General features: G+C 43.5%; 3 protein-coding genes and 2 long non-coding RNA genes across 5 annotated transcripts; 2 read left to right on the top strand and 3 right to left on the bottom strand.

Moving 5' to 3' along the window:
- The first annotated feature begins 634 nt into the window (after nt 1-634).
- Nucleotides 635-4,128, top strand: LOC135502359 (uncharacterized). Its single transcript, XR_010449759.1, has 3 exons — nt 635-1,096; nt 1,846-2,658; nt 2,907-4,128. It is a non-coding gene; the product is annotated as an uncharacterized LOC135502359 (long non-coding RNA).
- On the bottom strand, nt 3,787-7,207 carry LOC135502358 (cingulin-like). The gene is made up of 4 exons (XM_064795144.1): nt 7,138-7,207; nt 6,400-6,589; nt 6,035-6,138; nt 3,787-5,546 (listed from the first exon to the last, which is right to left on the bottom strand). Exons 1-4 carry the CDS (start codon nt 7,154-7,156, stop codon nt 3,787-3,789), a joined length of 2,073 nt encoding a protein of 690 aa, XP_064651214.1. The 5' UTR covers nt 7,157-7,207.
- A 5,307-nt stretch (nt 7,208-12,514) lies between these two features.
- Nucleotides 12,515-18,232, top strand: LOC135502536 (sphingolipid delta(4)-desaturase DES1-like). The gene is made up of 2 exons (XM_064795476.1): nt 12,515-12,618; nt 15,817-18,232. The coding sequence occupies exon 2, from the start codon at nt 15,818-15,820 to the stop codon at nt 16,907-16,909; it is 1,092 nt and encodes a 363-aa protein (XP_064651546.1). The 5' UTR covers nt 12,515-12,618; nt 15,817; the 3' UTR covers nt 16,910-18,232.
- Nucleotides 18,233-18,979: 747 nt separating this feature from the next.
- Nucleotides 18,980-22,784, bottom strand: LOC135502454 (uncharacterized). The gene is made up of 4 exons (XR_010449769.1): nt 22,749-22,784; nt 22,288-22,432; nt 20,206-20,334; nt 18,980-19,200 (listed from the first exon to the last, which is right to left on the bottom strand). It is a non-coding gene; the product is annotated as an uncharacterized LOC135502454 (long non-coding RNA).
- A 483-nt stretch (nt 22,785-23,267) lies between these two features.
- Nucleotides 23,268-25,240, bottom strand: LOC135502221 (uncharacterized). Its single transcript, XM_064794878.1, has 4 exons — nt 25,102-25,240; nt 24,467-24,594; nt 23,856-23,951; nt 23,268-23,435 (listed from the first exon to the last, which is right to left on the bottom strand). The coding sequence occupies exons 1-4, from the start codon at nt 25,148-25,150 to the stop codon at nt 23,268-23,270; spliced, it is 441 nt and encodes a 146-aa protein (XP_064650948.1). The 5' UTR covers nt 25,151-25,240.
- Nucleotides 25,241-26,316: the final 1,076 nt, after the last annotated feature.

Genomic DNA, 26,316 nt, shown 5'->3' with positions numbered 1-26,316 from the left:
ATTTATAGTACCCCACTTTGTCCGGAATTACAACCACGAAACCACAGACTGTAGATAGATAGGCAAAACTTAGCAGCCAAGTTGCTGTTTCGAGCGATGACTGACGAGACAGTCTCCTTGCAACAGACCGGACATTTTTCTGTCCCTGCTTTAATTGACCACCATTGCCCCCCGAATGGCCTGGTTCAGCCATTTTTTATACGATTTCTAGGCCCTCCAATTGACCGAAAATTTGTGAAATGGTTAATATGATACATTTAAAGATTTCGGTTGACACAATTTTATTTCCAACGACATACGTTGTTGTAATTTTATCGCGGAAGTGACTACCGATCTGTGGTCGCAGCCATTTTCAGTCTGATTTATACACGGCGTGACGTATTCACAATTATGTACAATGACGTCACAACATGGAAGCGAAAATATTCTTAAATATAATGTCTACGTTGGAAAATCAGGTGTATCCCCTTTGCCTCTCCTTTGAAGGTCTTGATCAGTAAAAAGACCAACAGCCTCATACGGGTTGTGTAAAATACAATACGACCACACAAACATGTCTCAATTGCCTGTGAAAGCCGATTGTTTCGCGCCAAATCTTGTCACAAAATAATCTGGATATCCTAGGTCACATCAGCCCAGCCGGTGCGGGAGAGCTCTTTGTTTAGTGGACTGAAGAGGATTCCGATATTTCAACAGATGTTGCGTCCATATTTGCTCAGTAGTTACTGGAACATGATAAGGCGCGAGTGGAAATGAATACGTCGGTTTGATCAGCTGCTCATATCACTTGTTACCGAATAACTAATCGAAGGTACGGGTTTAGGTAGGCCTGCAAACGTTCATATGCGGGTGTAGTGATTGCGAAGGCTGCATGCATGATGGATGACATATATGCATTGGCAGGATCTGGAAGAGTTGATGGAGATCACGTATAGACAGGCGTACTTTGATTCATCAAGGGAACAATCATACCAGTACCTATCGTTTTTCTTTGCCTTTCGGACGTTTCTCACTCTAAGTTAGCTAACAGTTCAGACGCCTTCATCATCATACTTTGACGAGTATGACATAATTAGACACCGATTTCGGGATCACGGTTAGTACCAGTTATATTATTAAAGTTTTGCTACGTTTTTACTCAAAACAATGTTTTTGCTGATCAGTGTACGCGTGTAGAGGTATAGTGATGGGGGCTCTACCATGGCAATATCCATCCTGGAACCAGTTGTTTTCAGTATTCTCCGCTTCTCGATATATATTTCAAATTTCGTAAAAAATCTGCTCTTCGGCAATTTTCGGAAGCAGAATATTCCAACCAATTCTCACGGGTTATTAAAAAAACCATCCCTGAAATGTCGCCACCGGATGTTCTCGAGAAATTTATAGGCGTATTTCATATTTTCATTTAAACTGATAATTTCAGTTGAACTGAAAAGATTTTGAGTTGCTGTGCCGGAGCGCCATGCTATATGAGCTTATATATAGGGACATATAACTATGTTTCGAACTGAAAAAGTGGGGATTGCTGAGTAGGGGCGGTAAACATCATTGTAGTCAGGGCAAAGGGTAGAGCAGAATATGGAGTAGTTTGAGTCAATGAAAACATCACGATTTCGAGAGCCGCGGAATTAAAACGGGAATTAATTTGAAACCCAAAATTCAGGTGATATATGTAAATATACGTAGATGTGGTTCATCAGTGTGAAATCGTTCAATTGAAGGTGTGTTTCGAGATGACAGTAATTCAGTCTCAAAGCTGAATCGGAGTCGGCGTTGCCACGTTGTCTCTAACGCCATCGCACTGGGACTGTACCATTTAGTTAAGTCCACTGGTTTTCTTTTCAGATCGTGCCGCCAAGTCCGGCCTCAACATGTCTCCTCTCACAATCGACAACGCGGCAGTTGTCTTTTTCGCCAGCGTACTCTTTATGTTGATGCTGGCAAACATCATGGTCGTTATAACTGTTTTCCGCCTCAACCGAAACAACGACGACGACAACGATAAAGGTCGTCTGGTGTGCAGCGGATGTGAGATCATTGCAGGCGTCTGTAATATAAACGCTTGGTTGATATTTTTTGTGTCCATTTTGATATACGATTCCCACTCGCCAAAATGTGAACGATGGGCGCATTGCAAGGGCTTCAACACGATTCTACAGATCGTCAGCTGCATATACAATATCTGCTTATGCCAAACCCTCCTTTGCAAACCATTGCAATATTTCAGGCGTGTCAAAGCACGATTTTCATCAACACTCTTTCGAAACGCCTTGTTTGTTCTGATGCCAGTGATCATCGCCTTCTATTGGTTGATGGCAATTTTAGTTGATCGAATGCATGGGACGCAAATCTACGAATCTCAAGCAGCCATTTTGGATTTACCCGGATATGAATCAGTTGTCCTTGACCTTGGGAATACCACAACTCGGAACCCGAGCGGTGTCGTAATTGTCGACTGTCTCCCTGGTAGTGACTGTGTCGTTGTCCCGGATTCATTCAGACTCTGTCCCGAGCGGATGTCCAGGATAACTGATCTTGTCTTCGACTATGTAGTTCTGGTGCTGCCGATCTCGATTCCGATCCTGTGGGCGTGGACCAAGGTCGAAAATACGCAGATCAGTCGGGATGAGGAGTCGTGTCAGTTAGACCAACGCGAAGGCTAGTGTTCTATTTTTTTTAATTCATAATGGAACCTCCCATAGTAGACACCTGTCTGTTCAAGGTTGTACTGTATAAACTAAGTTGAAATTGTCTTTATGCATAACAATGAAAATCTCATTGTAGGCCTCTATTAGCGACTTCGTTAAACTTAACCTGACAAGACTCCTTCAGTGAATCTCGTTTTTGATCTGACCCACTTAGGTTTTTTTGTCGTGTTTTTGATAACACTTTCTCATCCTTTTCAGCTGAAGGGGCTTCTCAAGTCGCCGCCCATCACGCGTCACGCTGCCCTTACAAGAAGGTGGAGAACTTCGTCTGCTGTCTGCTCAAGATGAACTTCCAGTGGCAATTCTTGCTACGCCCTCTATTGCTGATAATCTGCATACTTAAAGGTCAGGATTTCTTCCTGGACATGGGAGACAGACTGATTGTAACGTGGATTGTAGCGTTTGTGCCGTTAGTAACAATTTTCGGGAAATATTTTGTCGGAATGGGGACGGAGCGCAAAGGCAAGAAGGACCAAAAGAACGGATCTTTTTCGAGCGAAGTTAAATGCAACTCAAAAGAAGTTAAGGGCGTACTTTTTTCTATCATGATGGTAGATGAAGCGCCGAAGAAAAGACACGATTTGGACTCGATACATCAATTCCCTCAAGCATAAGTGATCCGATCTGCATGATTTTAGTATCCTCAATGCTTCTATTCGCGTTCGACTGCGCGCGTACGCCTAAAAGGGCAAGCGCTAAAGATGGTCTTAGAATTTAAAGACCGTCCTTGAATTAAGAGACGAAATGCAACCATCCGTGCCACTCGCTGGAATAGCCATAAACAAATAACATGAATAACAATTGATAATGTCGGCGATTTGTAGCAGTTGAGTTCGAACCTTATCGCGGAAAAAAACGACGTCTCCGAATCCGTTTTGAAAGTGGAGGCCAATTTTCATAGTACATTGGACTTGCGGTCAATAATGCGTTAAATATTCTTGCATTTACATTTAGTGCATTTTCAGATATACCGAAGTGCAACAATCCTAATGTCTCTGTCTTCTTGGCGGTATTTCGTCGTGAAATAGGTTTGGTTCCGTGTAAACAGTCCTACTCTCTGGCATGTCTTGTACGGTTGTTACCTTCTTGCTCCTCTGCATGTACCAGACGTCCTGTTCAAAAGCATTTCGGTGACCTTCTCTCGTCCATTCCGAAACGCGATATCAAGGCCAGTGTCCCCACAGCAGTCCTGCAGGTTAACGTCTGCTCCCCGCCTTGCAAGCAGCCGCACTACCTCCACTGGTCCAGCATCAACCGCCTGGTGCAGCGGTGTTCGCCCGAAGCCGTCGACCTGGTTGATATCTGCTCCGTGGTTCAGGAGAAACAGGCACAGATCCAAACTCTGTACAGACTTGTGCAGGCATGTTTCACCATTTGCGTTCGGCTTTTGTAAATTAGCCCCATGTGCAGAGAGATATTTTACAACCTCTGCGTTCCCCATGGCACAAGCTGATAGAACGGGAGTCGAGTTGATAGCTGTAAGTTCGGCGTTGACATCTGCACCGTGAGTGATCAATGTTTGCACCATCTCTTGCTGATTGGTGAAGGAGGCCCACCAGAGTGGCGTTGCTTGGTAAAACATACCACCCTCTGAGATATACTGCCCTATTTCTTCCGTTGCTGCCCCGCATTCACTCAAAAAGTATTCGACAAACTCAACATGCCCTTTCACACAAGCTTTAAAAACAGCGGTTTGGTGAGAGACTTTGAGGGACGTCAACACTTTTCTGGCATCAGCGTCCAATCCATCCATTATTTCTGTCATCCGTTGTAAATCATTAGTATCTATGCAACGCAGCACAGAATCCAAGATGTCGTCAAGGTCTAGGTCACGAACACCATTGGAAGTATTGTTTGTGCACGCATTTACATTTTCATCGCTCTCGCAACCGTGAGTCTCTATCCAATCATCAAGTCCCTTGCCCTCCCGCTGTTGGTTGAGCTGATCTACTCCAGTATTCATCCTCACGGCACTTGAATTCTGAACAGCTGGGCGCTGATCAGACATTGTCTCATCCCAAGAGCTAGCCACAAACCTCTGCCTCTCAGTCGCCCTATTTCCCCACGTCCTTCCTTTGTCTGTATCTGACTCTGACCGACTCCTCGACTTGACTTCCACCTGGTGGCCAGCCCTGTAACTTTGGGCTTCTCCCTCTCCGTAATTTCCAAACACTACACCGAAACCTTGGTGATTTTCCTGGCAGATGAGGGTCCCATGTGAGTATATCCGTCCATCTGTTGTTCTAAGATTGGTAGGATTTTCCGGTTTCTCTTCCTGCCCTCTCTTCCTTAAATCTTCTAGCTCCATTTCTGCGCGTGTCCGCTGTTCATGCTCTAATTTAGTTGCTAATCTTGCATCTTTAATAGCCTTTTCATGCTCAATATGTGACAGTTCTCTTTCCGTGAGTGCCAGATCTTTCAATTTCTCAGCCTGACTCCTCATTTTGCATTGGGCCTCCAATTCACGCTTCATTTCCTGATTCTGCTGCGACAGGTCAAATCTGGTCACATCGACATCATCGAGAGCTTCCATCACCTGCTCGGGCCCAACAACCCTCCAGGCCCCTTGGTAGTTTGCCACCTTGACTGCCTGATGGTGGTCGTCTCGATGTTTCTTTTTCTTGACCTCTCTCCCGGCCTCATGAATCACACTCTCGTGTCTGATGTGTGACACCTCTCGCTCTCTGATGGCTGTATCCCGCAGATTCTCGGCTTCATCCTTCAGTCGCCTCTCACGCTCGACTTGTTTTCGTAAATCGGCGGATTCTTCTATCAAAGCTTCCAACTCTAGTTGTTTCGCACTCTCTCGAGAAATCGCCCTATCTCGTGATTTGAATTCTGAAAAGAAAGAGCTCCATATTGACAGTACAACAATCACAAAATATCGCAGTCGCGATGCTTAGTTGTCAAGGATTTAATTCTTTCTATCACTTTTAAAAAGAACACTAGTGCCATGGGAGAATCATGGTGTTGAATGGTACTCGAATCCTATGAAGAAGTTTCAAAATGAACAGATGACGAACAGCTTATCTGTTCTCGTCACGTTGTCACTACATAGGTGTCACTATCCTGAATAAATAAAGGCCTGCACATGTTGACGATAGGTACCACCATTTTGACTGGAACTTGAAATCATCAAGCAATCAGAACTCTTTTGAAACGAAGCGGTTCTCAATTTCAAGGGTTGGAGTTAGTTCTTTGTTTTCCAGAGAACCGACTCCCACCCTTGAAATTTCCATTCACTTCATTTTGAAGGAGTTCTTATTGGTTTAGGATTTCAAGTTCTAGCCAAAATGATGGTACCTGTCATTGTGGAGTCGCCTTACCTTTGATTTCAAACTTCTCGACGGTAGCCAGGCAAGTTTTCGCGCCGATGGTGCTCAGGGCTTTCTTCAAGTGTGTATACTTCCCCGGTTTTATGGTTCTGTAGCTGAAAGTAAGATAGTTCGGTTCCCTTAAGCAAATTGGCGTTCCTGTCGATCTGATTCTTGGTCAGATTTTCATCTGCCCCGGCATTCCTCGGACACACTACGTGAAATTCTGCCACGGCAACATTACTACATATAGTGCACTCTTTAATAGGTTTCTCAGGAAAATGAAAAACCCTAATGTTTGTTTACCCTTAGTGTGAAAAGCCTCAATGGTATTTCATTTCTGAAAAATCGCTAAGGTCCCTGCGCAGATCCTTTACCTATCAAGGGTGTTCCATAGTTCAATGAAGCTTGCAATCTTCCCGTAGATTTTCGGGTCGAGTGGGGCTCTGTAGAAATACTGCTTCAACTCCTTGAGCTGGTCGGCCGTGATGTCTTTTTCTAGTCGCAGTGAGAGGCGGTTGTGGACCCGCCTGAGGTCCTCGTCCGGCTCCTCACTGCACGTCGAAACTGCAAAGTAGTTTTTTGTTGTTTTTTAGCGGTGTTTATATGTAGCTTGGTTTTGTTAAATTTGTTTCCAATTTTTTAAAATTATTTCTCTTTTATCATCAATCTGATCTATGGGGGATCTTTGGGCAACATTGCAAGTTGTTGGAAATATTATCTGGCCCGGATCCAAAAAGGGGGTTATTGTGGAAATAACATGAAATATAGGCCTAAAACATTTTATCCTTAAATTAGGGGAAGGGCCGTGGACAATCTCCTTGCATCGCCATTGGTAACGGTTGCCCAGTGATACTTGTACCGAATACTGGTGTACTTCTGAACCGCATCAAATGCTAGGTTGCCTCTCATTAGGAGATTGGGGCCGGCCACCTACTTTGCCACCAAATTTTCTGATGCCGACGGGTATAGGGCAGCAAAGCATTCCGGGTCGTTCAGCGAAGTCAAGGCATTTTGGGTGTTACAGCTAACTCAAGGCATTTTGGGCGTTATAAACCTATATAATATGGTGTCAGCTCGGTCGGTGTGGAAAAGAAGGTACATTATGCAATTACCTGAACTACTCTCAGCCATTGATCGAAAGTTTGAGACGAACTGCGCTGTCAAGAAGAAATCCTTCAGGCGTTAATCCAGTTGGCCTGTTGGCCTGTACATTAGGCAGGTTGAGAACAGCGACTTATCAAAGATCCTTATACGTATACGGATAAAACTATGGGGACGGAGGACGTATTTTGTGTACATGCGTATAAGGATCTCCTTATATAGCAGTATCATCTCGGCGGACAACATGCAGATGGCGACTTATAATATGCGGGTGATCTGTCGGCTTTGATTGGCTGCCGTCGCGTTCCTGCATTTTCCCCGTCATCTTCCAAATGCAGTTTTGGATCGCTCATGAGACACACTCATTCTCAGGCCTGCTATGAGACGATGCCTTCTGACCCAAGTCCCCAACAGGTTTTCCTTTACCGTCGGTGGATCACCCGCGTCGTTCAATCAGAGATTTGTCAACATACATCCGGCGGTTTAGAAGAAATCAAAGTCAAGGAGACTACTCCCCTCTGCATCATTTCACTACAATCCGGACGCAGTGGGCCTCGTCAATGAGACAGCATGAATAGGATGGCGAAGGGCCTGTTCTTGGACCCTACATGCCAACTATACACCGACTAGCTATACGCCCGCCGTTGCTTACATTCGACCAGCGTGGACATCCGCACCAACCGCAAGGCTATAAAAAAATGCTTCGGTCCATTGCTGCATGGATAGGCGGGGCTATACTTGGGGCTAAAATGCACATTCTATCAGGAAGTTTGTAACTATATGCATGTATTGGACCCATTTACTCCCGACAATCCCACCTTTAATTTAAGAGCCCATATATCTATTTTTGATATATGGACTAATAATCTTTGGAAGTCACTTCTCTTCACAAAAGCCAATGCTTACAATATTTATTTGTGCTTCTATTTTTACAATATAGTTCATCCTTATAAAAGGGTAGCCTAATGTCATCCTGATGAAAGAGTTATACTGTGTTGAACGAAATACTTTTCTTCTCATTGAAGCGATGAAAACGGTCTGGGACGTAGCCAGGTGTAGACTCCCTACGCATTCCATTGTCACCCTATACAGTCTTGCTGTATGGTAGAGGTACGAGGCCGATCCACTGCATCTGGAGTGTAAGCCAGGTGGTGTCGGTTTTCGTTATGACGTGACTCGTTGCGGCCGCAAAGTTCCTTAGTTCCTTAGCTTCGTTCCTTAGCTTCCTTAGTTCCTTAGTTCCTTAGCTTCGACATGTGGGAATTTAAATATTTGCCTAATTTATTTAGAATAATCTCATTGTTTAAAACAATAAATAAGCATATTAGAACTTATTTCACCCAATTAATTACTTTTTGGAAGTCCACAGATTTGTATTCAAACCAACATCTTTATTCATCAAACCACTAAGCCAGGAGAACACGCATATCTTATTTTTCAATATACTCCGCCTCTCGATATTTCAAACAATTTTGTATGACATACATGCAGTAGTAAAAATGCCTGGTCTTAGGATGATGTAGACTGGCGCTATGAAGATGTCGTGCTACACAAATATGATAAAACCATATTCTGCACAAGTGTACAATTGAAATCAATAATGTTAACACAGCTACACGGCTCAGTTCTTCACAGAATAGGCCTACTTGATAATGGTGACTGAAGGTTTCAATCAGTCGTGATATTTAAAGCGTAGTACTTTTTTATGGTGCACCACTTGTGTCAACATGCTCGCGTACGCAGTTGGGCCTATTCTCAAATGCTCTCCCCTTGCATTTGCGTACCATGGAGGTACTTATAATACCTCCCTGGTGGTACTTAGCGAAGCTGCGAACGGCCCTCCTGGTCCGAGACAGGTTCCGATCGCCAGTCTCGGTTCGGCGCGGGGCGGTGTAGGCCGGTTCAGGAGGCTTTATTTTGTGTAAAAGCAAACCGGCTCGAGGCTGGTTCGTGTGCGCTACTGAAGTGGTCGAAATTTAGAGATTTCCTGGATTCGGAAGGCAATGTATGACAAAAAGCATACCATGATAACACTTGTAATGACGAAGAAATGGTCCTAAGTAAGGTGACTGACATACTCCAAAAGACGCTCAATTGTACAGAAACACAACAAGATGATAAATTAGACGTTAGACATCTCTGAGTAGCTGCGTGTATTCTTAACATCTATTGGTGAAAACTATTAATCTGGTAGTTCCTATTATACCGACTGTGAAATTAGTAAAAATTGTAGTCAACCTCACCATTAATTAGTTGTTCTAGCTATCAAGCAAAGTAATATGAAATAACGCTTAAGAATTAATATTTCGAAAGATGAAACAGCTAATTTCACAGTCGGTGCAATAGAAATTAACAGAGTAGTAAAATTTTACTACGAACTGTAATTTCTGCTGGTTCTCTTTAAGAGTGTACATGCGGTCTGAGCGTAGCCCAAGCAGGATGCCCTACACAATTTCCCTTACCATTTCCATTTATTCTGTATTAATACCATATGGTTATTACAGAGGTGAATACGCAAGATAAACAATGTACATGCACGTCCCATGCATCAGGGCATCGCGCATGCAGCAATCCGGCGGAAACTTGTGTATACGTCCGGGCGAAAAGTGTCAACGACCACTTTTACCGCTGTCGCCACAGATTTTCTCTGGTTTTTATTTGAATTTGATTGGCAGCATATTGGAAATAGATTGAACAATTGTTCACAAGTCGAAGCGCTTATCGGTTGCGTTAATGTTGCCATGGGTGATTGTAAACACTCCATGTACTTGAATAACGTGAGGGTCGAAACGGGAGAGGTTTAGAAAAATATCTTAGAGGATTAAAACCATTCTTTCCGCCTTCTGCATGGTCTTGCAAAGCTTAAAGGCCAATGTCTGTATTGGAGTTTCGCCACTTTTTGCAATAGAGCGCACAATTTCACAGGTACATGTATCTGAGAATGTAAAGTCAACTGAGTATATATGGCCTATAACCGCCGATAATTAATTTCCAATATCGGACTCTTTGCCACCACAGTAACTCCGATACAGCAACTGGTGGTACCCTTCAGGGGACTTTACACGTAATTGAACGGCACTGAAGAGTCGACGTAGACTCATGCGCAGCCGTGAAACTAGTTTCATTGATGGCTCCCATTCGTGACTGCCAACACAGGCCGTCATGACTGAACAGTAATCACAGGCGCGTGAAGATACCAGAACATAAATGGCGAAATGGGAACCTGGCGAAATGGGAAAATGGCGAAGTGGGGAAATGGTAAAATGGGAAGGCACCAGAATTATAGCGATCGATAAAACAAAAATTGATTGATACAAAACAATCACGTTCTATGTGTGCGTTCTGTTGGGGTTGTGGGGCTGATCAACAATTGTTTCGATTCGGAATATTCACGAGTCTGCGACCGTCTTGTAAATAAACGCATGTCCTCTATGGGCCACCGTACTCCTTGACCTGATACTAGTCCAGCCACAATCGTGGTTGTAAACATATTATTTCCACCGCGGTGGATATTAATTTCCACCGCGGTGGATATTATTTACCACCGCGGTGGATATAATTTTTCACCGCGGTGGTGGGAATTATTATTTTTTACCCGGCGGTGGAAATTATTTTTTCGGCGGTGAGAAATAAATCCGACGGCGGTTGTAATTCGAGAGAAAAAAAACGCATTGTAAAAAGAAAATTTTTCTATTATATTGAAAATAAACGCATGTCCTCTATGGGCCACCGTAGTCTTGGCCCTCAAAGTATTGACATTACCAGCTTCCAGTCAACACGCGTCAAGGGCGGAGGATACGGAGGCAATTGAATCGTAACTTCAATATTGAAATCCGACTTCAATATTGAACTACGACTTCAATTGAATTAGCATTCCAATATTGGAATTGGGTTTAAGGAATTGAACCCGAGGCGGAGGACCTTGGTTGAGTTACCAAGACACTCTCGGGTGGAGCTAAAATACAGTCCAAACCCGAGCCGACAGGCGAGGGTTTGGACGAAATTTTAGCTCCACCCGAGAGTGTCTTGGTAACTCAACCAAGGTCCGAAGCCGAGGGTTCAATTTCTATTCTAAAATACCTCAAACTTAAAAAGATAGGCCACGAAATAACTTGAATATGTGCGAATTTGGCAAATTCCATCCATCGCCTGCCCGGAGCGCCGGTAGCGCCGTTGTTTACATTATGTTACGGCAGCGCGTATAGGAAGTCCGGATCGGCTCGCTCAAGTGACGCTAAAATCCGCGCAAATGGGCTATTTGGAGCGTTTTTCTCAGCAAATATGTGTAGTGCTCATTAAAAAACTTAGGGTGGTTGATGCTTCCTTGGCTGATTTGTGTTTGAAGCAGTGTTTTGAGAGCCTCAAACTTCTGAAGTGAGCTGTGTGCATGGTTCCACATTTTAGTGCAACCCGAGGGAACTTTGGTAGAGCATCTTGGTTGCGTGTCCAAAACACTCCACTCTCAGAACGAGGCTTATGCATTTTCCATTTAAAAGTTGACTTTACGGTACCAAGGTATTTTAGAATTCAGTGTAATGAGTGTTCCGAGTCTCATCTGTGAGTTCAATATTGAACTACGACTTCAATTGAATTAGTATTCCAATATTGTAATCGGGTTTCAGTGTAATGGGTGTTCCGAGTCTCATCTGTGAGTTGAATCGTGTCATTGTCCTGGGCACGGTGTTAGAAATATTGTCAAGTACTGAGCGGCGGCAGATGTTGCATATATGAATATCAGTATAGGCCTATACACGCAGACATAATATACTAGTATGTTTACTGTACAACGTGTCTATAGAACGAAGCTTTCATTACAATCCACCACTATACGTTCGTGACATAGAAAAGTCATCAGATGCCCATTCTTGGCGATTTCATCCATCATTAATGAAGGTTTACCAATATTAGATCAATGTAATTAATGGAAAAACGATCAGTGATTTTGACTGTGCATGCTTGAAATGAATGGTTGTGATACCACTTTTTAAGTTCACCATTCAATCAAATGTACATGTAGGTTTTTTTACAGTTCTTGGATTAAACATGTTCACCCACGTCAGGGCAAAAAATGGCACGTGCACAGGAGTTTTAATATAAACCCCTTGGGAAACCTCGTTAAAAAAGAAGACAGCGTCGTTCTTCGTATACGTCACGGGGCTTATTTCAAATGCTTGCACCCCCGCTGTTGATTGTTGCATAAACATCGTAATAACTTCCAAATCATTGGGTTTTTCAAGTGAAAAACATGCGAACAACGTGATCGTCCGTGTATGAACACATATTTCGTCCAGCAGAGAACAACAAAGGAGTTTTTCACACATTGCGCAGTAATAGGCCCGCGTTGGTCACACAACACAGGTTACCACGGAGTGTGCACAACAAGCAGAAGAGCCTCCAATTAATCCGCCGGGTTGACTTTCAAAAGAGGCTCGCGCCGCACGGAGGAAAACAGTATATCGAACGCCTTGGTGACGGACAGGTGAATCGAAAAGGTAGGCAGTCGATCAAAGTTGTTATTAGTTATTGATTTTTTTAATAAGTGTTTTGTTATTTTTGCTTCGACGTGGATATACCCCATTCGGAATATGCATAATTCTATGCTGTGGAGTATTTCAAATTTTATTTCTAAATTGGATGGTTTATATAGTGGTGATAAATGATTCAAGGACGTTTTGCTGCGATAGATACTGTTGGTATAAAACAGGTTCCCGTACAGCTCGTTAAACTGGATTCCCATTTTCGCGTTACACACTTTTACTGTAGGGAGTTTTCGCAAATCCTCCGAAACGCCAACGTGAGACCTATCTCATTGTTCGTCCTCCTGGTAACGATGTCAAACAGTGAGATAGGCGTTCATGTTGGACGTGTCGGGGAAAACTCCCTAACTTCCAATTGCTTTAAAACACATTGCACACCCTGGAGGTGAGGTGTTTTGGAAGGATGACTTATTTTGTACCAAAATATTAGCGTAATTTGCGAGAAATGATGTAGCGCCTAGAGTCCTGTCACATAAGACCCAGGGAGTTTCTCGGCTTGATTTCAGAATCCCTGACCAAGGAAGTGTTACCCCCACGCCCTGACAAATGCTTCAAGGGAAGGTTTTGGGATGGGTTAGCCCGCGGGATTAGCTATCTTTCGGAAGCGATGAATTTTTTTACAACTCCCTGTCTCAACCATGCTTTGGAATTTATGTTTTTAATTACACCTGGTAGTTACGACATCTATAACCATGGATATATATACAGGGGATAGGGTGTGTACGCCATTTCCGTCATCTCAAACGACAGGTGTGGCCCGCGTGCTGTCACTGAGGCATAAGATTGATACCACTAGAGTTAATGAAAGGCGTGGTTGTCGCGTGTATATTTTTTTGTCTGTTCGAGAGTTAGTAGATATAAAAACATTGCCGCTGTACTGAAACCAGGTATGTCAACCAGATGAAAATTGACCGAGTACAATCTCCACCGGTGCATACAACGTCTTTAGTGAAATATATGTATTCATTGTGTTTTCAGAGAATTGAAAACCAGAATAGAATTTTTGATGTGTCTTTTAATTTGGCTAATTTTGTATCTGATACAGTTGGTGAGATATTTGTTTTTGATACTCCTACTTCGAAATATCGAGAGACGGAGTATATTGAAAATCACTGGTTATGTCAGGATGGGATGGCCTAAGATTGTTATAAAACAATTTGCCTCTCTAGAAACAAATAGACGATATATCATTTAAACAATATGGTTGGACCTATTCTCCAGAGTGACAACATTTTCCTACACACCGGCAGTATAGGACTGTGTTTAGACTCGTTCGTAGCCATGAGTGTTCTGTCCTCGTCTTACCCGAAAAGGTCCCTCCTCCGGTATCTCCTTCAGACTATTATTATGTGAAGGTATTTTTGGTAAAAGGTTTACCGCGGTATTTGTTTAATACTTACTTGTACATACAAGTATACCTGTAAGCTAGGCGTGAATCAACGTGAACATGCTTATTCTGGGTTGCCCACAAACAGAAGGCACAATTAGGCCTACCACGTTTTAAGCTGAAAAATAAGCTAATAACTCACACAACGTAGTGAGTGTAATGGTTACGTATACACTGTATGTAAAGTGTAAACATAATGCATATATCCATGGCCATGGCGATTTAGCGGATCCTGCGAATTCTGCGGAATCTGGTCTGCAGCGGATTTTATATGTTATGGGTATCCGGTCGTTTCGCTCCCTGACGTTTTCGCCCCCAGCCTTAGCCTAATACCATTAGGCCCCACGTGGTGGCGCTGAAGGTGGCCGCTGCCGTGATGCAATGTAATCAAGCTAAATCAAGAGTGTCTGAGAGTCACTCTACCCAAAAATTAGTCGTTTCGCCTCCTGGGACTTGGGGTGGTTTTAAGGATCGTTGCCAGGATCTCGGGCTTGTCACCTGTCATCGCATGATCTTGCTGGCTGTTTGGTCATCAAGAGTGGGATGATTGACTCGGGTGGACGTTCTAGAAATTTTTTTTATTTATTATCATGAGAGTGGGAAATTCTCTGTTTAATCTGATTTGTCATCTGGGAGTCCTGGACATCATCAGTCATCACGTGACTTGAATATCTTAACCTATGATGGATCATCAAGGCAATCGTATGTTGCTCGTGCACAATTTTGCGATGTTGTAAAATAAAGAGAGACGTGTCAACCAGGCCAGTGTAGAAGTTTAAAATGTCCTCTGGAAAAAGTGTCCGTCCCTATTGTATTCTGCACGATATTAACAAATTAACGAATGAGCGAAAATGACGTGTGTTTTTCGGGTGCGTAACGACTTACACGATTACGGGCCAGCTCGGCCTATTACCAACTCGGCCTGGGTTATAGATCACGTCGCTCCTTATGAAACGGCCAGCCAGCTTTGGCGTATGGGACAATCTTTACTTCAAAACTCCTATCTCAAATGGCAGGCGCCTGGCAAGAAGGCCGATTGTACCCTTTATTGAACTACCTGGCTACTAACCAGCATCGAGAGACCCAAAATCAGAGGCCTGTGTTATCGGTTATGACAGATGACCTCCACGATCCTTCATGGGGGAAGAAAATACGCCAATTCTCAATTATGAACGCACATTGAAGTGCCCCCCCCCCGTGCCCATACCCCGCCAGCCCGACTGTCAATAAGCACCCATGAGTTGCAAGCAGCCCTGGGCAATCAGCTCATAAACTGAAAAGTGACAGGTTACTGTTACTGTCTACATTATTTGCATGACAGCTGCAAATGAAGTATGTGCATGATATATGCGTTCTGGTTCTGCTTGCTACACATAGATATCCTACCAACATTATCTTCACTTGAAACTGTTGTCGGAACCTCGAGCCCGAGAACGTTGGTCAAGAACTCTGGTTCAGTCACCCCGGAGAATCAAATCCCTAAACTCTTTTCCGAACATTCTGAGGCAAGTCATGGTCCATAGTCCTTGATCCTATGACAGGGAGAAAACCTGTAGTCCTATGATAAATTTCCGGCAAAAATCATGGTCGAAATGCATATGCCCCTGCCACCCCCGATAGCTACGCCCCTGGTTTCGCTTTACATTTTCAGAATAACACAATGACGGCTTTGTACCTCTGCCGGTGGAAGAAACCTCAAAAAGGCCTCCCCTTACTCTGACGTCTGGTTTTGTACTAATTTTACGTTTCTCTCTCTACTTTTTCAGAATGCTGGAATTGGACTTATTCAAAACCTTCCACAAGTCCCTCTCACTGGGCTTTAAAATCGACCATGCGGACGAGGAATGGGAATACTCGGAGGAACCCCACGTGAGCAGACGGCAGGAGATATTGAAGAAATATCCAGAAATCAAAAAGTTAATGGGAGGCGATCCCGCGATATGCTACATCGTCGCCGTGGAGGTCGTCCTGCAGATGATCATGTGTTATTTACTTCAAAATGCATCCTGGGTGACTATTTTTATTTCCGCTTACGTCATATCTGGTTGCCTGAATCACTCGCTAGGGAGCGCCATTCACGAAATAGGACACAACCTCGCTTTCGGACACAAGCATCCTTTGGCCAATCGGGCACTTGGAATGTTTTGCAACCTTCCATTAGCTGTTCCGATGTCGGTTACCTATAAAAAATATCACACGGATCACCATAGGTGGTTGGGACACGACGCGAACGATGTGGATATACCTACAGTCCTGGAGACTAAGCTTTTCCGTCACCCGATTACAAAAATGATATGGCTGATTTTGCATCCTCTGATTCATGCCGTACGGCCATTTTGTAAAAGCCCAAAACCAATTACGTCACTCGAACTCATAAACTTAGCACTTCAGCTCTCGTTCGATGCACTAATCTATCAGATTTTCGGTTCTAAAGCTTTGGTCTATCTCTTCATGGGGACCATGTTCGGGCTTGGTTTACATCCTCTGGCTGGACACTTCATCTCGGAACATTACTTGTACAACAAGGGTCAGGCAACGCACTCCTATTACGGGCCCCTCAACCCTATTCTCTTCAACGTCGGCTACCACGTTGAGCACCATGACTTTCCATACATTTCATATAGGAAGCTTCCTGAAGTTCGAAAAATTGCTTCAGAATATTATGACAATTTGCCATACCATACCTCATGGTTGAAAGTGCTATACGATTTCATTTTCGAACCCTCATTGGGCCCCCAAGCGCGCGGTGTCAACTTGATCAACAAAGAGGATCACGAGGGGAGAATGTCGGAAAACTACGATCAGATGCTGCCTGCACAACAGGTTGAGGTGAATGGTAATGTCAAAAAGGATTCGTGAGTGACATCATCGTGATAAACATTATTTGACTTCAAGTCGTCAAGTCGTAGTTTCGCATTCAAAATGGATAAAGCTTTGGTCTAGATTTACGTATCGAATCTTGGTGATGATTCCATGTTAGTAGATGTGTTGTTTGTTTTTCATATTAGCATGTATGTGCATGACGAACAATTGTTTTAAAAGCTAGATGTGATCCCAGCAGTCGGAGCTGATCGAAGAAAGGGCGCGAGAACTTTAATTTATGCAGAACTGAGCGATCCATGTCGTTGTCCACTGCGTTGTCGTATTCAACCAATCATCCTTCTTCTCGAATGGCAGCCATCATGAACGCACGTATTTCCATTATGGCGGACATTTTGGATCATGGCGTTTTTCGATCTTTTTTTCCGCGATCATTATCACTAGCACTAAAACATGCTTTCCAAAGATGGCGTCAAACTTTGTCAATGATTCGGTTTTTAAAGAAAGGCAAATTTAAGATGCTATTGGCAAAAATTCAGCTCATTATTTACGTATTTACACACCGAAATTTTACCAACCGTGTTTTAAAGCTTTTTGACAACATATGAGACGAATTGTTGTCGCCCGCTCTTCCCTGATGCCAACGCGATGTCTTGTGACCTTGACCTTTCGAATGACCTTTGTGTCATTGTATCTAGGTCACAGGATCATGACCTTTGGCCTCAATTCTGTAACTGTTTGTATATAGTATTTATTGCTTATGAACTGCAACGTGCATACCTCGCTGGGAGGCCAGGGCCCGATTTTTCAAAGCCAGGACAGTTGTAATGGCCGTCACTAAACTTAACTTGGCGGTGGCTTTGCGGATAAACTGTTGGGAGATAGCAGAGCTTTGAATAGCCGGGTTCACGTCTAGTTGTGACCATCGGTTACGATACCTAGCTGGGTTTTTTTCCGTCCCCATGTACGTTACCAGAGAACTGCAATGCTCGAATGTACAAGATCACTCATTTTTGAAAACATAAGAATTTTTAGGCACATCATCTGGTTTATAACTTATTTATTCATCTCTGAAAATGTCAAGCTCATGTCTCCAGAAGAGGGGGAAGAAATTATGTATGTATAAATGTACAGCGGAGTTATACCACCGTGATGGAGTTCCGAGACGTCGAAACCGGTGTGACGAAACAGACGGTCACCACCTGCTGGGAACCTCTCACAGGCAACTTACCGTTTTGATTTGCTTGTACGCATAATTTGGTGTAGTTTTATAATAATAAATGCTGGATTTATAAAACGCACTTTTCAACAGTTTAATTTCTCAAATACACTTGGACACATTACCCCATCCTGAACCTCGTGGTCTAGACCCCCTTTAAATTTCGCCGGGGTTTTGAATCTTGATAAGATGCAAAAACCTTGGTGGTCAAGATGATATTACCCGGGCTATATGATGATATACGAAAATTGACCTCTCGTACACGTTACCAAGTTAACTAGAAGTATTAAGGTAGCAGAGAGGGGTGGGCGCTTGTGGTTTCTTAGTGTGAGGGGTTATAGTGGTGTCTGTTGACTGTGCTTTAAGAGAGACTAGGCATGAAGCCAGTCAGGCATGAGTAGGCATGATGCCAGTCAGGCATGATGCCAGTCTTTCTTAAAGCACAGTCAACAGACATGTGATTTCAGTATTAGGTCTTTCATTGTAGCAATGCGAAAATGTAAGCAATTTTGGTTAGGTCCGTCCTTTGTTATGACGAAGTAGCTTCTAGAGTGACTCAACCACTCACTCTCTTGATTATACATGCTTGTTGTTCCGCTCGCGTGTCAGACAAGTTTGTTGGTAAACACGCAGGGCAGGTCCATTAAACTTGAATGCTGAGCTGGTATTGATCTCACTGCGAAGGAAAGCAACCTGGATTGATTTTTGCTGACTGGTCAAGGTGTTTGTTTGGTGTAATATTTATATCCTTGGTGATATTGACGGTGTTTGCAGACATTATGGATTCGATTGAGCTTTGTTGCTTGCAGCGTCCTGGTCGATAGTGGGCTGCAGAAGTAACGGACCTGCACCTTATATGTAAGTGAATTAACGAAAATAACAACGGTGGATATTCTGCAGAAATATTCAAAGTATTTATTGTTGTTTGGTGACTAGTGCGTGTTCATCATCAAAAGCTGATACAGAACAACGGTCGATAATCTGCAGAATTATTTATTGACTAGTCTGGTGATCAAGGCAAGTCCATCATGAAATCAGCGAGTGCATGGCATTCGGAGTGGACGTGTGATCCGATGCGACCTACAGGCCAACGCATCCAAGGCCACCATCGCTGAAAATCAAGAGAGGGTATGATAAGGCTACTGAAAAGTGAACGTTTTAGCACATAATAATTATGACCTTATTTGCAATCGTCTATGAGGTGTATAGCCTCCGTGGTAAGAGCAATTGTGAATATACAGTATACAAGTTAGTAAATCTGACCAAGTTTTAACCCTAAATTGGTCAGTTACGTTTTCAGCCTACCGCACGAATTTTACAAACAGAAAGTCGTCCAAAATTACACCTTGTGATGAAATAAGACCCCCAAGGCATTCCATGAAGATCCTAAACCTAGTACATCGACCTGATCTTTAACGGCCACGCCACTGTTTAAAAATTTAGTATTGGTAATCAAATCTGAAAATTTCCAATTGCGGTTATATACATGTACGTATTAAAAATAAATTTCAGCATTGCCGATGTATAGAGAGATACATGTTTATAATACATTTTATATACCAAGTTTCAGCAAATTTCTGAGCAAAATTATAAAACTCCTCAGGCATTGTGTTTAACCGAATTCCATTTTTCCTGGACCACCAGTAATTACGAACGGCGCACCCCGTTAACAACTACATGCATCTGGGTATCAAACAAACACAGGACACCGAGCAAACGTCGAATGGCAACGGGGAGGTAGATCAATAGACATGCGTGGGTGTTTGCCATTACGCTATCTGATTGGTCAGAAGCAAAACTTCATCCGATTGGTCGATCAGATTGTAATTTCGCATTTCGCATTTCGTTTGATTGCCATGCGTCTCGATGCATTCCAGGTTGCACCCAAAGGATTTTTGACCTCGTGGTTATGTACCACCCAAAATATACTAGTTCTCTCCCCAAGACTCCTATGCAGTTCATTTCGTCAATCTGATCGTAAGACGAGGCTGGTCCACTGCGTCCGGAGTGTAACGCTCCCAATGCTCTTAGAATCTGACGATGAACCAGGGAGATAATAATAAGAACATTGGATTGTCCCAAATTCTGCTTTCGAACACCTCCTTTTTATACTGACCTTTGCACCTCTATTAACTTCGGTGTGGTGCAGGATCCCCAAGTTAGGCCGTTAGGTGACTTTATACCCGGAGATGCCATAATATCATGGCAAGGCTTATCTTCCCAAAGGGGATGCAGGCCGCCAAACCTGCAATCAATCATGAAATTAGGTGTGTGTCTGGTGGGGGGGGGGGGGGGGGGGGGGAGGGAGTGTAGGCAGAAGCCCAGTTACCGGCCAAACGTGCCAGTAGTTTAACTCAAAATTCCAAACTACCACCCTCGCTGGCATGGGTGTGATATCTTAGGCTGATACACCCCAGCCGAGAACTTTCGTTCACTGTATTCGTTATTCTTGCAACAACAGCTTCGGCCATTCAATACGCCGACTTCGTCTATTCTCCGTAACTTTTGGGATGGCAAAGAATATCAGATCCTTTACAAAGATGTTCCAGTTTGTTGCCCGTTTCCGAGTTCGGGATCGGGATTGCGCCGAAATCGAAAAATGACCTGACGTCATCGATCCCCGCGTACTCTGAATCGATCTTGTTAACGTGATCCGAGATAGATCCGAGATAAATCCGCTGGTTCCCGTAAATGTCAAATGGCGTAGAAAACCCCCGCTTTCTTGTTGGAATAACATCAAATGTCCCTCATGATGTATCTGACGGTCAATTATAACATGAAGATTCTGAAAATTCCAGTCGAGCGGCGATTTTAATTCATTAAGTGATAATTTTGCGGGTATAAGTGGGCCTGTTGTTTTCATGTTTCACACGCACATCTACTGGGCGGGAAAATGGCTAACACCGCGACGCAGCCCAACGGAGATGACTTCGTTCCGCCTCCGAGATCGGGATGGGGAAGGCTATCCCGATCCAGATCCGCGATATTCGCAGTGAAATTATCACTGTTTTGTTTATCATTATCATGATATAAAATTACGAAACGTTGCACATGTCAGTTCATCTACGATCTCATCATCTCATTGCCGATAAGGAGATACTTACAGATATCCCATCTCATTGCCGACAAGGAGATACTTACAGATATCCCATCTCATTGCCGATAAGGAGATACTTACAGATATCCCATCTCATTGCCGACAAGGAGATACTTACAGATATCCCATCTCATTGCCGACAAGGAGATACTTACAGATATCCAATCTCATTGCCGATAAGGAGATACTTTGCAGATGTCCCATCTCATTGCCGATGAGGAGATACTTACAGATGTCCCATCTCATTGCCGATAAGGAGATACTTTGCAGATGTCCCATCTCATTGCCGATGAGGAGATACTTACAGATATCCCATCTCATTGCCGACAAGGAGATACTTACAGATATCCCATCTCATTGCCGACAAGGAGATACTTACAGATATCCCATCTCATTGCCGATAAGGAGATACTTACAGATATCCCATCTCATTGCCGATAAGCAGGTACTTACAGATGTCCCAGCTCATTGCTGATAAGCAGGAACAAAATGTACATGTACTTATATATCCCAGCTCATGGCTGAATCATGATTAGGGGGTACTTACTGATGTCCCAGCTCATTGCTGATAAGCAGGAACAAAATGTACATGTACATTTACTTACATATCCCAGCTCATGGCTGAAGCATGATAAGGGGATACTTACTGATGTCCCAGCTCATTGCTGATAAGCAGGAACAAAATGTACATGTACTTACATATCCCAGCTCATGGCTGAATCATGATTAGGGGGTACTTACTGATGTCCCAGCTCATTGCTGATAAGCAGGAACAAAATGTACATGTACATGTACTTACATATCCCAGCTCATGGCTGAAGCATGATAAGGGGATACTTACTGATGTCCCAGCTCATTGCTGATAAGCAGGAACAAAATGTACATGTACTTACATATCCCAGCTCATGGCTGAAGCATGATAAGGGGATACTTACTGATGTCCCAGCTCATTGCCGATAAGCAGGAACAAAATGTACATGTACTTACATATCCCAGCTCATGGCTGAATCATGATAAGGGTACTTACTGATGCCCCAGCTCATTGCCGATAAAGAGATGCTTACAGATGCCCCGGTTCATTGCCGATAAAGAGATACTTACAGATGTCCCAGTTCATGACCCATGAGCTCATGCCAGACGGGTGAGGGAATACCTGAAGATGGAATTATCTCGCTTTTCATGTACAAGCAGTTCGCGTTCATCTGCGTATTGCACAATGTACCGATACCGCCTGCTGACGCCGGTGCTGAAGAAAAAGTGACATTTTACATCATTCTCAAGCAGATCAAATGTCATTCTCGCCCCACAACACCTACAGAAAACACGGAAAACCTGGACAGGAGACCAAGATGCGCAGAGCTTTTTAAAAAGTTGCATTATAAATTCGCTATGCTTCTATTATATTCACCTGGGATCGTGAATAAGCGCCTCCAAATTGGGGCAAGTGTTGCGAGACAGTCATTTCATACCTCGATATTACGAACAGCGCACCCCCCTTTAACACTGACCTCTACATAAGTCCCAAGAGGTTCTAAAATATATCATAGATTTTGAAAACCCACCTAGTTGAGTGGCTGTTTGTTCTGCCTTGCTAAAATATATCAAGGAAAGATGCAGAGTAAATATGTATGACTATTCAGGAAATCAAGTTATCAAGTAACACTCCATGACCACTTCACTCGGTACGAAATCTCAACTCGAAAGACGCACTTTTTGATTAAAATTGTATCAGAGTAACTTTCTTTTAATAACATTCTGACACCACGCAACACGGTGTGCGACAATTCAAACGTCTCCCTCCAAGGAGGGATACCCGGCCGGTGCACAACGGCGATAGATCGGCATGACCCGATATATCAGGTAACATTTTAGCTCCACCCGAGTGGTTTTGGTGAGACAATCAATACCGACAATCGGGCGTCAATTTCTATTCTAAATCTCATATCAAACAACGAATAATGTGGTTTTAAATGCTTTTTGACTGCTTCAATATGCATCAACCAAACCATGCAGCTGAATTCCAAACGAGGCTTCATTGGGGCATGGTGCATTTACACTGTAAAGTGCGGGTGTTTTAGAATTTACAACGGCCCTGTACTGCTCGAGTATGAAACCAGGTTTACTTGCCTAAGAACGAGTATGCCAACGTCATATCTGGTACCCTTCACACGGTTCACATAGGTACAGAAGTCTCTTGCGAAGGGTGCGGATCGCCTGAATTCAGGTTTGGCTTCGGCATTATTAATCCACTGAAACAATTCAATAAAAGAAACGTATCACATTATTTCAAGCAAGTCCCATCGAGGCGAGATCAACTACATGTACGCCATGATAGGAAAAGATGGCGAAAATCCAAAGAATCGTGATAATAGTGAGTTTTCGCCATGTACATGATGGTACCACTACCTGAAGAAAAAAAACAACTCGGCACGCTGTTCCACATCACGACGCGAAACGACTCTCGGGGGCGAGGAAACATTCTGAGAGGTGTCAGGTCAGCCTGGTAAAACCACGCGCCTCCCTGCGAGATATCGTGATATTTGGGTGGTCAACGTAGCTACATGTACATTGTAAACGTGCGGCTACAACCTTGCGTCAGGAATTGGCGGAGGTGAAATGGCATAGGACGAGGCTGGTGTCAGATACTTTAGGGAATTTGGTCAAATTACCTCATCAACTTTGCTCTGAGAAATCTGCTCGATGCTGCTGAACCTCACATTCACGTTCCATGGGAAGCCTTGACTGGTCGAAAACACGTCGCTGACCTGTTAGATGGGAGAAGCGAAGAATGTCATGATGGCTGAATAAAACATTGCTACTGCTGCGTTGCATCAGATCTTATGGTGTATCCGCGGGAGTCGGCGGGTCGGGTAGCGATTTGTCGCAGCAACTCGTCGGGACGCGCCAGCGTGCGGCGAAAATCGGGGTGAGGGTGTATATACCTGTTCCAACGTCCCGTTATTAAAAAAAGACCCATGATCCCGGTTCTCGATAGCGATTTCGGTCATTTCCCAAATCCCGCTAAAAATCAACTTGCTGACATCAGAGTCTCTCAAATAAACTTGAAGATTGACACACACCACCGATAAATTAGGCATGGATTCTCGATTGTCGTTTTCGGCCAATCCCGGCGCCCCCTCCCCGTCCCCGCCATGCCATCCGTGTCACGCTGAGGCCGCTCCAACGATCTGAAAGTCACTGGTGTAATCGCTGGCTCTGGTTGACTCGAAAACTTTGAATTAGCCTACGACGGAATGGAGAAAGAAAATAATGATCGTACCTCAGATTGGAGTCCTCCCTCCATAGCTGACTTGAGCGTGGCGAACGTTCCATGTTTTATTCTCGCCCAATCTCTTATCGTATCCGGCGATACAAAGACACCAATTCGTAAGGTAGCTCCATCAAACCCTAGAATTCGATGGCCATATTTGTTGGTTCAATAATTTGAAATTTAAAATCGAATACGAAATTTTCCGTCCGGTTTCTTACATTTTCAAGCATAAATTCGAGAAAGAATAAAATGCGTGTTACTACGTTTAAAAGAAATAGCATTGGAGAACAATCGGCTATTTGAAATTTGGAAGTGAGTACATGTATGAGGTTTTCCGTCCGGATTCTAACATTTCCAGGCGTAAATTCGAGAAATGATAATATGCGTGTCACTACAAACTAAATGCTCGTTTGAAAGGAATAACATGGGTGAAAAATCGGCTACTGAAACCTCGACAATTTTCAGACGACACGACAGCACTGACGAGACAGAATCCAACAAACCTTGCACATACCTATATTCATCATGCAATGTTGATTTAGCTGAACGGTGGAAGGTTTTTTTTCATTCACTTTACCTGCCCTGTCCAATTATGGTAGGGGAAAAATTAATGAAAAGGAGAAAAATAATGCGTCAAGTTTTACCAGGCACGGCTGCTGCTAGGAATATCACCAAGAGAGGTAGGATCATCATGTTGCTGGCGGAGTCACGCGGATCGGTTCACACCTTAGACAAGAGTATATGCCAGTAGGGGTATTTTATAACCTGGTACCAGGTAAGGAACATTCAACAGCTGCTTCTGAAACCGCGGACAGCACAGTGTGATTTTAACATTAAGTTTGACGTAACTGTCGTGCTCCGTAAATAATAAGACTGTTTACCATTCTCTGATTAAGTTTGTTTATGACATTAGAATTGAAGCCGAGGGCGTGAGGATGACACTTCTCCGGGACACTTCCCATCTATCATGTCTGTAGGCCTACCCCTACCAATGTACGTCATATACAGGCCTACAGAGGTTTGTTGTATCAATAGCGGAGTACATGTATATTGAAATCCTGGTAGGCCTATACGAAGCTGGATCAGTTGTCAAGTTGTCGGGGTGTCCGGATGACTGTGCGAATATTGGCCTATGTATGTATACTGTGAAACAACCAGTGTAATCCGAGGAAAAGTGAAAAAGTTCTTAGCCTTATGTGATAATCACGGCCGATGTGGAATTCGTGCGCCATATCACCAGGCTTATCTCCAAAGAAAAGAAATCTCGAAATTTGAAATTTCCGGGATCGTTCTTTAAAGTAATAGTCGGCTTTTTATTGCAGTATGTTTGTTTTTCTTCTGGTTTATTCTGAACATGTTTGACACTTTTCAAATTTTGTTTTAGCTCTTGATAGATAGTAGAAAAACACGTTATTCTTTATTTTCAGTACGCGCAAGTCCTGGCGCCAAAGACCTTTCCCGCCACGTGAGCGCACGCCGAGATCCGAGTTCACGTCACCCCGATATCAAGACGCAACGTCATTTCCATTTATCGTCGCAGTTGCGGGGAAATCAAGGGCCATCAGCGTAACGTCGGAAAAATTAATATCAGCACCAAGACATCACAGGGTAGATCCATGGCTCCAGGAATCTTACTAGTAGTGCATCGTTCCACATGGAAAGGATCGAAAAATCTGAGTCAACATTGGAAAAGCGCGATAATTCAGTCAGATTTAGAATTTTTCCTTTTTTTGTGCAATTTGTTAATGGAGACTACTTATGTAGAATAGGAGATGACTGGGCAGCCGACAGCTGGGTAATATTGCCCTTAATAATGCCAATGGTCCTTTAAGCCCGGTTTTATGATTGATATGGCTTAC

This window comes from Lineus longissimus, chromosome 18, assembly GCF_910592395.1.
Source record: "Lineus longissimus chromosome 18, tnLinLong1.2, whole genome shotgun sequence".
In the NCBI taxonomy this organism is placed as follows: Eukaryota; Metazoa; Nemertea; class Pilidiophora; order Heteronemertea; family Lineidae; genus Lineus; species Lineus longissimus.
The sequence above is the reverse complement of the archived record's forward strand: the minus strand, read 5'-3'. Positions and strand labels throughout refer to the sequence as shown.

What these genes read in the sequence shown, in the direction of transcription:
- LOC135502358 (XM_064795144.1), bottom strand. An exon ending in CTATGGAACACCCTTGATAG is followed by an intron (nt 6,139 to 6,399) that starts GTAAAGGATCTG and finishes TCTTACTTTCAG; the next exon opens with CTACAGAACCATAAAACCGG. An exon ending in CGAGAAGTTTGAAATCAAAG is followed by an intron (nt 5,547 to 6,034) that starts GTAAGGCGACTC and finishes CTTTCTTTTCAG; the next exon opens with AATTCAAATCACGAGATAGG.
- LOC135502221 (XM_064794878.1), bottom strand. Translation starts at nt 25,150, where the DNA reads ATGATGATCCTACCTCTCTTGGTGATATTCCTAGCAGCAGCCGTGCCT. An exon ending in CCTAGCAGCAGCCGTGCCTG is followed by an intron (nt 24,595 to 25,101) that starts GTAAAACTTGAC and finishes ATCGAATTCTAG; the next exon opens with GGTTTGATGGAGCTACCTTA. An exon ending in AGGGAGGACTCCAATCTGAG is followed by an intron (nt 23,952 to 24,466) that starts GTACGATCATTA and finishes CCCATCTAACAG; the next exon opens with GTCAGCGACGTGTTTTCGAC.
- LOC135502536 (XM_064795476.1), top strand. Translation starts at nt 15,818, where the DNA reads ATGCTGGAATTGGACTTATTCAAAACCTTCCACAAGTCCCTCTCACTG.